Here is a 13,570-nt window from a genome sequence, read left to right as displayed (position 1 = left end):
GAGAAGCATAGTGTTATAGGGTCCTAGTACGGCATGGCGGTGGAGTACCCCTCGTTGGCTGATGGCTGCGCACATAGTGACATTCCCCCCACGCTGACCAGGGACATTTACAATAGCCCGATGGCCAATTATGTTCCTCCCCCTTTTCCTTCTTTTGGTCAGGTTAAAACCTGCCTCATCCACAAAGATCATTTCATGGGGAACAGGCCGTCCTTCAATCTCAAAGATTCTCTGCAAAACACATAACACAGTAGCGTCAATCGGTACCCTGAACCAAAGTTCAAGAGTGCTGAAATGGCAGCATAAACTGCCATGCTGTGATGGTACACAATACCTTATACAGTATCAAAACTCATACCTGAACATATTCCACACGTTGGTTTTTCACTCTGTCAGAGTTTCGTTCGAAAGGGACTCGGTATGCCCGTTTCATCCGGAATTGATTCTTTCGGAGGATGCGGTCAATTGTGGAGAGGCTGATGGCATTTATGCCTCGAAAAAGATGATCATCCTCAATCACTCTCCTTTGAATCTCTTGCAGGCGGATTACATTATTTGCAATTACCATGTTTACAAGTTCCCTCTCTTGCTCCTCCGACAAAAGCCTTAACCTGCCTCCACCAGGTGGTCGTCTCTGTGTCCTACAAAAATAGAAGCACTCATTACTGTAACTGTCACACATTAATTTTACAGGAAAATAATGGAAACATACTGAAACTCAAGACACATAAATTCAGTAACTTAAACGTTACTGTACAAAGCAGTCTTACTGCAAGTACACCTACCTGTTTTCCTCCCTGAAGGTTCTGATGATGGAGGCAACAGTGAAGCGACTCAAATTTGGTTGTACTCGTTGCCCAGCCTCCCTCATAGTCATCCCATGGACAAGGACATGGTCAACTAAAGTGGCTCGAATTTCATCCGAGACTGACTGTCTTCGTGCCCTTGCTCTTCCCCTTCCTTGTCGCCGTCGTTCTCCACCTCCACCTCCTTCACCACCTCCTCCTCCTCTTCCACCACGTCCTCCTCCTTCACCACGTCCTCTTTCTCCACCACGTCCTCCTCTTTCACCACGTCCTCCTCCTTCACCACGTCCTCTTTCTCCACCTCCTCCTCCTCTTCCACCACGTCCTCCTCCTTCACCACGTCCTCTTTCTCCACCACGTCCTCCTCTTTCACCACGTCCTCTTTCTCCACCACGTCCTCCTCTTTCACCATGTCCTCTTTCTCCACCACGTCCTCCTCCTTCACCACGTCCTCTTTCTCCACCACGTCCTCCTCCTTCACCACGTCCTCTTTCTCCACCACGTCCTCTTCCTTTGCATCTCTTTGGATCCATTGTTTCAAACCTGAATGAGCTGACTTTGGCCCTTTTATCTATCCATCGCAGGTTCTGATTGGTGTGTGCTAAATTTTGACTCCTAGTGTTTCCACCTGGTTAATTGTGTGCTAATTGGGCTCAAGCTATGCTGACTTACGTTAACATTATTGCATGCTAGTGCTTTCTACATGACTACATGGTGTAAGCACTGTAAAATGTAGGGATTTGTGTGTAGAGTTTTGCAGTACCAGTTCACCAAATTTGAGTCATGTGTCAAAGCAGGGAATAGTGTTTATAGTTCAGGGAAATGGGTGAGCTTTTTGACCAATAGCGTTTATGGTTTTGAAATTTTAGTTTAGAGGCCTGGTTATAGTGTTTAAGCAATCGAGAAAAACTGTAATAAGCACAGACAGTCTGTAGTTAATATTGCTGCTGATAGTTGAAGCTGTGGGCTGAGGTTCCAAATGTAATTCTTTCTAAGCCTCATAAACCTGGGGTCAGGTCTACTGCACGATGTCTTCCCTCATCGTTTCATCTCTTCCAGGTAATACAGTGGCTTGCAAAAGTATTCGGCCCCCTTGAACTTTTCCACATTTTGTCACATTACAGCCACAAACATGAATCAATTTTACTGGAATTCCATGTGAAAGACCAATACAAAGTGGTGTACATGTGAGAAGTGGAACGCAAATCATACATGATTCCAAACATTTTTTACAAATAAAAAATGTGTGTGCGTAATTATCCAGCCCCCTGAGTCAATACTTTGTAGAACCAATTTTGCTGCAATTACAGCTGCCAGTCTTTTAGGGTATGTCTCTACCAGCTTTGCACATCTAGAGACTGAAATCCTTGCCCATTCTTCTTTGTAAAACAGCTCCACAACTGCCCTGTGACAGCCTCAGAGGTTGTATGTGTCACTTCCTCATGCTCTGTATTCGGTTTTCCTCTCTTCTTTTCTCTAGGGGACGCTAGCATCAACTAGCTAGCCGATCGTCACGGCAACGCTACAAGAGCGTCTCTCAGCATGGGCCCGAAAAAAGTTCTGTCAGCCGAGGAAGGTGACGATATTAAGAAGTCGCTGGAGTTTATGACAGAGGAGATTTCTACTGTCAAACTGCAGCAGAAAGCCATCCTGGACCTGGTCGAGGAAGTTAAGGCTCTCCGCATCCAGAACGCCGAGAAGGATCGGCAGCTGGCGTACCTGGAGAACAGAGTGGCGGATTTGGAGCAGTACACCCGGATGAACGATGTTATCATCACGGGGCTTCGCATCAAACCTCGGTCATACGCCCGGGCGGTCGCCGCTGACAATGTAGGAGGGCCAGGAGAGGAAGATGTCAACTCCACGGAGCATCAAGTGGTTACCTTTCTACGGTCCAAAGGTGTGGAAGTGGATTATAACAACATTGAGGCTTGCCACCCTCTACCCCGAAAAAATGACAGTGACAAACCAGCCATCATTGTGAGATTTGCAAACAGAAAACACAAAACAGCACTGTTAAAACAAGGAAGGAAACTGAAAGGATCCGATGTCTTCATGAATGAACATCTGATAAAAAGAAATGCGGACATTGCCAGGAAAGCACGTTACTTGAAGAAACAGGGAAAAATTCAAAATACATGGACCACCAACTGCAAAGTATTCATTAAACTCAATGGAACACCGGAACAAGCCAAAGTGTTGGTCATCAGAAATATGGAGGAGCTGGACAAATACTGAGGTTCAACTTACTCTGGAGGTATGAATACACATGTGACGTGACACACAACACAACACATGGCACAGTCCAAAAGAACTTCATCTGCATCCGGCAACAATATCAATATAACTCATTGGAATTCTCTTTATGATAATATGGAACTGAGAACATTTCGATACACAGACCATAATGCTCTAGACTTACAAAAGGATATAGACCCGGAAAATAATTTCTTTTACAACATCAGCAGTAACTGCTGCTACTTCACTGATGAACAGTTTAAACACACCATCAACACGGAAAATAAATTATCAATAATCCATTTTAATAGCAGAAGTCTGTATGCCAACTTCAACAATATAAAGGAATATCTAAATGAGTTGACAAATCCATTTGGAATCATTGCCATTTCTGAAACATGGATCAATGCTGAGAAAGGACTGGACTTTGGACTGGAGGGATATGATGTGAATTTTGTAAATAGAAAGAACAAGAGTGGAGGGGGAGTAGCTGTGTATGTGGATAAAAACCTAAATTACAAGGTGGTAGAAAGTATGACAACTGTAATTGATAATTTATTAGAATGTATAACAATTGAAATTTATAAGGAAAAAGAGAAAAATGTAATAATTAGCTGTATATATAGAACACCTGGCTCTAGTATTCAAGTATTTAATGATTTCATAGTGGAAATATTCTCTAAAACAAATCAAAAAGTTATGTTTATCTGTGGTGATTTTAATATTGACCTGTTGAATCCGAAAAAGCATAAAATGACCGACGAATTCCTAAACACTATGTACAGTTTGAGTTTACATCCTAAAATAACCAGGCCTAGCAGAATTACACCACATTGTGCCACCTTACTTGACAATATTTTCACTAACAATATGGAAAACAACATTGTGAGCGGAATATTAATTAATGACATCAGTGATCACCTGCCAGTTTTTGCAGTTTATGACACTAATTATAAGAAAAATCAGCATGAAGAACAACTGAGATACAGACGTGTAAGGACAGAAGAAACTATGAATGCACTTAAGAACGATCTATTAAATCAGGACTGGGACAATGTGTACAAAGAAACTGATATTGATATTGCATATGGCATATTTTTAAGAATATTCATGGAGTTGTACGATAAAAACTGTCCAACAATAAAATACAACAGAAAGCACAAATATTCAGATAGACCATGGATCACTAAGGGTTTACAAAATGCATGTAAAAAGAAAAATACACTCTATAGGGAATTCCTAAAACAAAGAACAAAAGATGCTGAAAATAAATATAAAAAATACAAAAATAAGTTGATCAATATTATACGTGTATGTAGAAAGGAGTATTATAGTAAAATATTGAACAATAATAAACATAATATGAAGGGAATATGGGATGTTTTAAATGGTATCATTAAAAATAATTCTGGACAACAAAGTTATCCTCAATACTTTATCGACAATGGCAATATTATGGAAAACACTGCTGATGTGGTCAACAGCTTTAATCATTATTTTGTAAATATTGGACCAAAACTGGCAGAACAAATTCCTGAGTCACTGCCATCAGTGGACTGTAGTGAAAGCCTGATTGATAGGAACCCTAACTCAATGTTCCTCACATCAGTGGAGGAAAAAGAAATAATTGACATTGTACACATGTGTAAATATAAAACATCTACTGATTGTAATGATATTGACATGAAAATCGTCAAGAAGGTCATTGAAGGAATTGTAGGACCTCTAACATATATTTGCAACTTATCATTTCAGACGGGAAAAGTGCCAAACAAAATGAAAATAGCTAAAGTTGTGCCGCTGTATAAAACTGGGGATAGACACCACTTCACAAATTACAGGCCTGTTTCTTTACTACCACAATTCTCCAAAATACTAGAAAACCTGTTTAATAAACGATTAGACAAATTCTTAGATAAACATAAATTACTCTCTGACAGTCAATATGGATTCAGATCAAAAAGATCAACATCTCTGGCATTAATCGAATCAATTGAGGAGATTACGAATGCTATAGATCAGAAACAGTATGCAGCTGGAGTATTTCTGGATCTCAAGAAAGCATTCGACACAATCAATCATGACATATTAGTTAATAAACTGGAACGGTACGGGATCAGGGGGGTTGTACTGCAGTGGGTGAAAAATTATTTAAGTGACAGGAAACAATTTGTGAAGCTGGGTGTCCATTCCTCATCATGCTTGGACATTGCTTGTGGTGTTCCACAAGGCTCTGTACTGGGTCCAAAATTATTTATTATTTATATAAATGATATTTGTAAGGCATCTGATATATTAAAATTAGTATTATTTGCAGATGACACAAATATTTTTTGTTCTGGGGGGAATCTAAAGGAGCTGCAGGATACAATTACTTCAGAAATGTGCAAAATTAAAAAATGGCTTAACAGGAACAAACTATCGCTAAATCTAAGTAAAACTAAAATAATCTTATTTGGGAATTCCCTTAGAAATGCACAAGTGCAGATTCAGTTAGATGGTGTGGAAATTGAAAGAGTACTTGAACATAAGTTTCTTGGTGTGATTGTAGATGATAAATTAAACTGGAAGTCTCATATAAATCATATACATAACAAAATTTCAAGAAGTATCTCAATCTTGAGTAAAGTAAAACACATTCTGGACCACAAATCACTCCACATTCTCTATTGTTCCCTGATTGCACCGTATTTGAATTACTGTGCAGAGGTTTGGGGCAATACTTACAAATGTTCGCTATCATCAATCTTTATATTACAAAAAAGGGCCATAAGGATAATCCATAAAACTGGTTACAGAGATCATACAAATCCACTATTCTTAAAATCAAAAATTCTAAAATTCACAGATCTGGTTCATTTTCTCACTGCACAAATTATATATAAAGCAATAAACAACCTGCTTCCTGACAATATTCTAAAAATGTTTTCTAAAAGGAAACTGGGATACAATTTGAGGGGGGAATTAAATTTAAAACATCCTCGTATCCGTACAACATCAAAAAGTTTTTGCATCTCTGTGTGTGGAGTGAAGCTGTGGAACAGACTAAGTAAAGATATGAAGCAATGTCCGAGCATGGCGCAGTTTAAAAAGCGGTTTAAGGATATGGTTTTTACAGGGTACAGGGAAGAGGTAGAGATTTGACAGGGTGTTCTTGTCTAATATTTTCATGTATGTGCGGGTGCACGGGTATATTGGTATGGGTATATATATATATTTGTAGGTTGTGTATCCTTCAGGTGTTAATGGGGTTAGTGAAAATGTGTATATGTGCGTATGTGTATATACGTATGTATGGATAGATAGAAACATATGTATATATAAAAAAAAAAAAAAAAAAAAAAAGAAAAAAAGAAAAAATACACATGACATAATGTAATTGCAAGGAGGTATTTCTGTAGTCTATTGATACTAGATAGTGGAAAAGGGGTGGGATTAAATAAGCTTATGCTTCTTCCTGCTCCTTTTTGAACATGAAAGTTATTTGGAGTTGTGGTTGCTTGTTTTCCTTATGTTTTGTTTTGTTCATTTGTCTCTTTTAATTCTATTTTGTTGTACTTTTTCAACATGTTCAAAATAAAGATTCAATCAATCAATCAATCAAATCTATTTTCCTCCATTTCCAGGATGTGGAAGGAAACAGAGAATGCAGAAGATATAAATCTTTTACTCACTGGCTTTTATTTCTACATGGAAATATCAGATATATTAGTCCAATGGATGTGCCATTGCTGGGCCGTTTGAATATTTCAGCAGCTTTCTGAATTTCAGATGCAGGTTTTCAGATGATTCCCATTCTCAGCCGCTCTCATTTTCTTTCTGTCACTCCACTTCCGTCGACAGATGTGACAATAATTGAGTTCTTCATTGTGCTTTTGTTCTTGCAACTCTTCGCCCTCCTCCCCTGTTCGCTCCTGCTTTGCTTCTTTTGTTGCCCTTTGTCTGTTCTGTACCTATTACAAACTTTCTTTAAATGTGTTTTTCCTGCTTTACTTTCAGTGATAGATGGGACAGCAGTTGGTTTTCTTTTATTTCAACTTTATTTCCATGTCCCTTTCTTTCCTTCCTCACTTCTTTGTCTTCCCTTCCACCCACTTGTTCCTTGTTTTGCCTGTAGTGAACATGCTGATTTCCAGCAGTGGAGGAGGCAGAGAGGAGCACAGATTGAATTGCTGGATGGCTAATAATTGCACTGCACTGATTGCAATTTTAAATTCAGTTTTCCGGAACAATCAGATTAGAGAGAGTGTGTGAGTGTGTATGCAGTGTTATACGAGTGCCTGTGGGAGAATGTGTTTTTATCAGGCTGAGATAATGCAGGAGTCGGCAGAAAAGCGTGGATCTGCAGTAGCCATCTCAGCTCTGTTACTGCTGTAAAGGACAGCACAGCAGCAGACTTTGCATAAACAATGAGAGGAGAGGGTAATTGTTCCTTTTCCTGTTAATGTGGAATGCATGTAGAGATATGTGGGAGTTATGTGGGATAATAAATCTGCTCCACAGGTGCTGGGGAGTACTCACGAGTATAAATCAGTGCTGTAAATAGATGAGCACATGTGTCAGTGGCTGATAAATCATTAAGCTAGCGCAATACCACTGTAAGCAGCTGCAAACACTGGCTAAACTATTACTGAGAGCATCTGTGTGTTACGGCGGCGTAGGCCAGAGCGTGAGAGTCGACCCAAAAGCAGATACAAGCAGAGGTGCAGTACTAGATTTACAAACAAGAGAACTATGCTTGGGAGCGGCAAACAGCAGAGAGGGACTGAGTAAGGGGGTCGTGGTTCGAGGAGCGACAATCAGAGTCAGTGCAACAGAGGGAGAGATGTCAGAACAGCACTGGGCGAGATGATCCAGTGATTGTGGGTGACAGAGGAGGGAGTGAGGCAGGTGAAGCTTGAAGAAACACAGAGCATGACGGGCAGCTGTGATTTCACAGGAAAGACGAGTGTCCAGGTGAACGTGAGTAGATGATCCCAGGAATTATGGTAAATGGACTGGTTCTTATATAGCGCTTTTCCACTCTTCTGAGCACTCAAAGTGCTTTATACAACTTGTGCATTCACCCATTCACACCCATTCACCCAAGCACATTTTTCCTAAGTGTTTTCTAACTAACATTCACACACCGATGGATGCATCGGAGAGCAATTTGGGGTTAGTATCTTGCCCAAGGAAGATCCTGGCTTCCTAGGGGAAGCCAGGAATCGAACCACCAACCTTCCAATCAGTAGATGACCTGCTCTACCACCTGAGCTACAGCCACCCCACAATTACACAGTAAAACAAGTACTATGATTCACCGTGGGACTAGACGGCCAAGCACTAACACAGGTTAGCAGACGATCTGGAGAAGACCGCACGCCGGTCTTAAGTATAGCGAGTGGAATCCACAGCAGGTCTGGACAGTAGGTGAGACGATGAGGGCTCTGCTCAGAGGTGGAGACCACTGCACTGCAGAAAAACACTGGCACTCACCTGGACCATGACACAAAAAAAGAACCATTAACACCAGTGTCTGTATATTTTCTGTCATATGATTAAATGTGATTTTTGGATTGTACTGAGGAGAAGCATTTCTTTGTTTTTATGACAGCATACATCCATCCAGGTTGGAATTCTTCCTTGTCACCTGTCACCATCACTAGCATACATAACTGGTGAGAAATCAAGTCTTGGCAATGATCTGTAATTTCAAGACACAGTACGTTATTAACCCCAACAATCAGATGATCTCCAATCAGAAAGCACAGAGCAGGAATTAAGAACAATCTTAACAGGAAGCGGCTCCAGCAGGACCAGGCTTTAGAAAGGGCAGACATGTCATGACCTGTTGAGGAAGGACGGGGAAGAGAAAGGAGACCACGAGGAGTCAAGGACAAAATCTAAGCGCAGACAAAGATGAGTGACACACAGACACATGGGGAGTGAAGAGACGTGCAGTGAGAAATCCATCCAGTCCTAAGTATAATGGGTTTTTAAGATGTAAATACACTAAAGAAAACAAACTCATCATATCAAGAAAAGAGTTAAGTAGAACTAGAAAGCGAAAATTTCAGAAGAAATTTTAAGTGTGCCTATGCCGCTGGTAAACAGTGTAGTTTGCCATTCATACAGCTACAGAGAGCAAAACTCAGCAGAGCAGCCATTCTCCACCATGAACTATGGTAAAAACAAACACCGCTCGCACCTCACAGATGACAGCTTACAATTTTGGGTAAAGATGAAGTGACTTTGTACAGCCCCAATTTGCAGACGCTGTGCACATAGTTTCATGAGCAGAAGTCCCATTGTACCACGGCAGACCCGACAATGTTTGCATGAACACGCTTTGAAGCATTACGTTATGGACCACTTTTCACACATGGTTGGTGTACCCACACAGCCGGCTGTAGCTTTTCAACTCACAGCCTGACACACACCCAAAAAACAGCCGAGAGAGCACAGACTACGCCAGAGAGGCGTGATTGCAGATGCCGCTCAGGTGGGTCCACCTCCCCTGCAGCGGCACTGCAGACCACGCCCCGCCACACACATCAATCACGTAAAATAAATATTTATGCACTTTTGCATTCACTTTTTGTTTTTTGTTATTTTTACACAGTGTTCTGAATGATTAACAATGGTCTACAGCCAATCTTGTGTATTATTATACAAACTTTGGTTGTAAGATGCCCTACCTGGCCCCCTGGCAAAAGCTTTGCTAGATCCGCCCCTGCACAGTTACCAGCTGTCAGCTAAATAAAAAAGGAGCTTGGTGTTTATTTCTCTCAGAAACAGTTCATAACTTCCCTTCAACTCATTCATGTCACCTAAAAAAAAGGTAAACCTGTTTCTCCATCACCAGTTCAGCTCTGATGATTCGGTAAGGTCATCTCCTGGTTTCCACCAAACTACACCTAAACTCGGTTTATATCTGACCCAAATAGAGTGCAGTTCATAACTTCTTACCTGAAATTCAGTTCACCTCACGCTCTGACCGGCAGCCGCGTGCTTCTCCTGCCTTCGGTTTCCCTGATCCACGATCTACCACCGGTTGATCGGCGGTCGCCTCGCCGCCTCGTTCCCTGCATGCTCTGTCTGACACACACCGGTGGATAGCTGCCCTCGGTTGTAGCTCCGCGTCAGCGACCACCAAACAACTCAGTTATTTTTTCCACATCGACCAGCATCTGGACAATCCACCGCCTTTCACTGTTTGTACCGTTACTAAAAAAAACCCCTCATCGGCTCATAAAAACGAAAAATAAGTCCAGCTATGACCCTGAGTCAAAAAGACAGCCAGTTAGCTAGCTAGCTGTCTAGCTCTTTGCAGGCACCGAAACCATCAGAGCTAATATGGGATGTCTTGGTAACACGAGCACATATTTGAAGTTTACATCTGGCCAATCCACCACCTTTCACTGTTTATACCGTTACTAAAATGAATAAATAAATAAATCATTTATTTATTTAAAATAAGTCCAGCTGTGACCACGAGACTTTACGAAGGACCGGGTGTGAAACCAGAGTAAGCCGCTCTCACTGTCATCCAGGCCGGCTGTAGCTTGTTAGCAAAGCCGCGCTAGCCACACTAGCCAGCTAGCCTCAAGCAGAAACGACATCGTCAGAACATTGTCGCTAATATGGGATGTTTTGACAAAATGAGCAGATATTTGAAGTTTACGCACCTATATTCTCGCCTGAAAATATCTTAAAAGTTTATTTTGTGACCTAGAAACAGTATTAAGAGGAAAATAAAAACTAAGTGATGGCCGCCATTGTTTGACTCGGCAGAGGCGTGCTATGAATTGTGGGATATTGAGTTTTCCACCAAGCATTACCGTAACTATTGAATGATTTGCGCAACCTTAAAAATTCCAATGGCTCCTGAAAGCAGCGACGCTGTGCGCACCGTTGATATTGTCATCATTACGGTAATCCAAATAAGGGTAGACAGGCCGTACTACTCCCGGCATACCACTAGAGAGAGCCAACACACCACAAATGAAGTTTGAAATTTGTATCAGTGGGACCAAAAGATGGAGCCAACACACCACAAATGAAGTCTGTTTCTATGGCGCCAAAAGAAGAATCTTTCTAAATTTGCACTAAAATATTAATATTTAAAAAACTATAAAAGTCATAAACACCAAAAGTGTATACCATACTAGTCCAGCTCCAGCCGCACAAAATGATCTAACATATGTAACCCTATTGTCAAAACTGTTTGGCAGAGAAGCGCGGGAAAATTTTCACTAAAATATTAATATTTAAAAAACTATAATAGTCATAAACACCAAAAGTCATAGCACACCATTCCTGATCCAGCCGCACAAAATGAGGTAACATATATGAAGCTTGTCTCAAAACTGCGAGGCGAGATTCGCTGCAAAATTTCAGGCGGAAACTGAAGAATAATAATAATAATAATAATAATAAATCCGACGAATAGTAATATGTGTGCCTCTTGGCATAGGCACACATAATAATAAACTGTTCCTATCATTTTAATGCTTTGCAGAAATAAAAAAAATAGTAGCATTAAAATTGCTTTGAAAAGTCAATGTGTAGTAAATGTGCAGACCCTGCAGTGAGTGCTGGTCCATGCTTCAGCTGAGCTAATATGTGTTTAACAACCATTTGTTCAGATTCTTTGATTCTTACTTTGCGATGACAGTTTTCTTACACAACATCTAACAGTGACAGCAGCAGTTTAACAGGGATCAACCTACAAGTTATTAGTCAAACATGACCGACTGGATTCAACCGTGGTGTTAAGATAGGAGGTGATTTCATCAACACACACACACACACACAGGACGGGGAATATTATTAATTTTATTCAATCTCATCTCATTACTGCACAGTCATATTATAGTCAAGAAAGTAAACTGATGACGAAATCTGTATTCTCATATTTTCTTGAAGGACTAGCATCTCAAACTAGCAGACCCTGGATCTACTTTGCACCGAATTTCATAATCTTTCTTTCTACAGCAGCCTTTTTTCTCTTTGTTAAACACATCTGACAGTTGTTAATCTTCTTTAACAATAGAAAAATCCTTCTTATTTCTCAATCTCAGTTAAGGATAGAGCATCTGTCCCTGTACACCATCCTGCTGCTTCTCTCAGCACTCACATCAATAAATACTAGTGACCCAGTTTCAGCAGCAGCCCATATATATTCCCATGCCATTAGATTGTTTCAGCCATATTTGTGAGATGAAGTTTTAAGATCCTGAGCTTTTCTCTTCTCATCATTCTGGTACCAGAAAATCTTTTGTTTCCAAACTGGGCAGTCTTTAGGTGGCAAAGTCTCATTGTTGAATACAACCAGTATTTCAGTTTGATTTTATTTATGTAGTGCAAAATCACAGCAGTCACCTCAGGGTGCTTTATACTGTAAGATAAAGACCCAACAACAGTTTTCAGGAAAAAGCATTGCATTAATTATTTGTCCTCTTTGTCTGGTTTTTACTTGGTTCATCAAGTTTGAAAATTGGTGTACAGTTTGAGTCCACAGTGAGACTGCATGTTGATGCTGCATCGTCTTAAAATGGATAATGTGATCTGGATGTGCTCGTCCGTCGAGTCCAGAGGGTTAACATCCATGTAGATGGTGTAAATGACCAACTCACAATGGCATTTTATCTATTATTAGACTCATTTCAAGCTCATTTCCGCCGCTTGTATCCATGATCTCATTCTTTTGGTCACTACCCACAGCTCATTGCCATAGGTGAGGGTAGGGACGTAGATCGACCGGTAAATTGAGAGCTTCGCTTTTACACTCAACTCTCTCTTCACCACAACAGACCAGTGCAGCATCCGCATCACTGCAGCCACAGCACCAATCCGTCTGTCGATCTCCCGCTCCCTTCTCCCATCACTCGCGAACAAGACCCCGAGATACTTGAACTCCTCCACTTGGGGCAGGGACCCATCCCCGACCCGGAATGGGCACTCCACCCTTTTTCCGGCTGAGAACCATGGCCTCAGATTTGAAGGTGCTGATCCTCATTCCTGCTGCTTCACACTCGGCTGCGAACCATTCCAGTGCAAGCTGGAGGCCATCACCCGATGAAGCCAACAGAACCACATCATCCGCGAAAAGTAGAGATGAGATTCTGAGGCCACCGAAGTGAAAGCTCTCCGCCACTTGGCTGCGCCTAGAAATTCTGTCCATAAAAATTACGAAAAGAATCGGTGACAAAGGGCAGCCCTAGCGGAGTCCATCACCCACCGGGAACGAGTCCGACTTATTGCCCGTAACAATGGGCCAGACACCCCATACTCCCTTAGCACCTCCCACAGGACACCCCGAGGGACACGGTCGAATGTGTCCACAAAACACATGTAGACTGGTTGGGCAAACTCCCATGCGTCCTCAAGTATCCTTGACAGGATAAAGGAGCTGGTCCAGTGTTCCGAGACCAGGACGAAAACTGCATTGTTCCTCCTGTATCTGAGGTTCGACTAGCGGACGAACTCCCCTTTCCAGCACCCTGGCATAGACTTTCCCAGGGAGGCTGAGGAGTGTGATC

At 41.4% G+C, this 13,570-nt stretch overlaps 1 protein-coding gene across 1 annotated transcript; it reads right to left on the bottom strand.

Moving 5' to 3' along the window:
- Positions 1-438: 438 nt before the first annotated feature.
- On the bottom strand, positions 439-1,705 carry LOC134637044 (troponin T, skeletal muscle-like). The gene is made up of 2 exons (XM_063487369.1): positions 786-1,705; positions 439-641 (listed from the first exon to the last, which is right to left on the bottom strand). The coding sequence occupies exon 1, from the start codon at positions 1,216-1,218 to the stop codon at positions 901-903; it is 318 nt and encodes a 105-aa protein (XP_063343439.1). The 5' UTR covers positions 1,219-1,705; the 3' UTR covers positions 439-641; positions 786-900.
- Between the last annotated feature and the right edge of the window lie 11,865 nt (positions 1,706-13,570).

The sequence above is a fragment of the Pelmatolapia mariae genome, linkage group LG2 (assembly GCF_036321145.2).
Source record: "Pelmatolapia mariae isolate MD_Pm_ZW linkage group LG2, Pm_UMD_F_2, whole genome shotgun sequence".
Taxonomy (NCBI): domain Eukaryota; kingdom Metazoa; phylum Chordata; class Actinopteri; order Cichliformes; family Cichlidae; genus Pelmatolapia; species Pelmatolapia mariae.
The sequence above is the reverse complement of the archived record's forward strand: the minus strand, read 5'-3'. Positions and strand labels throughout refer to the sequence as shown.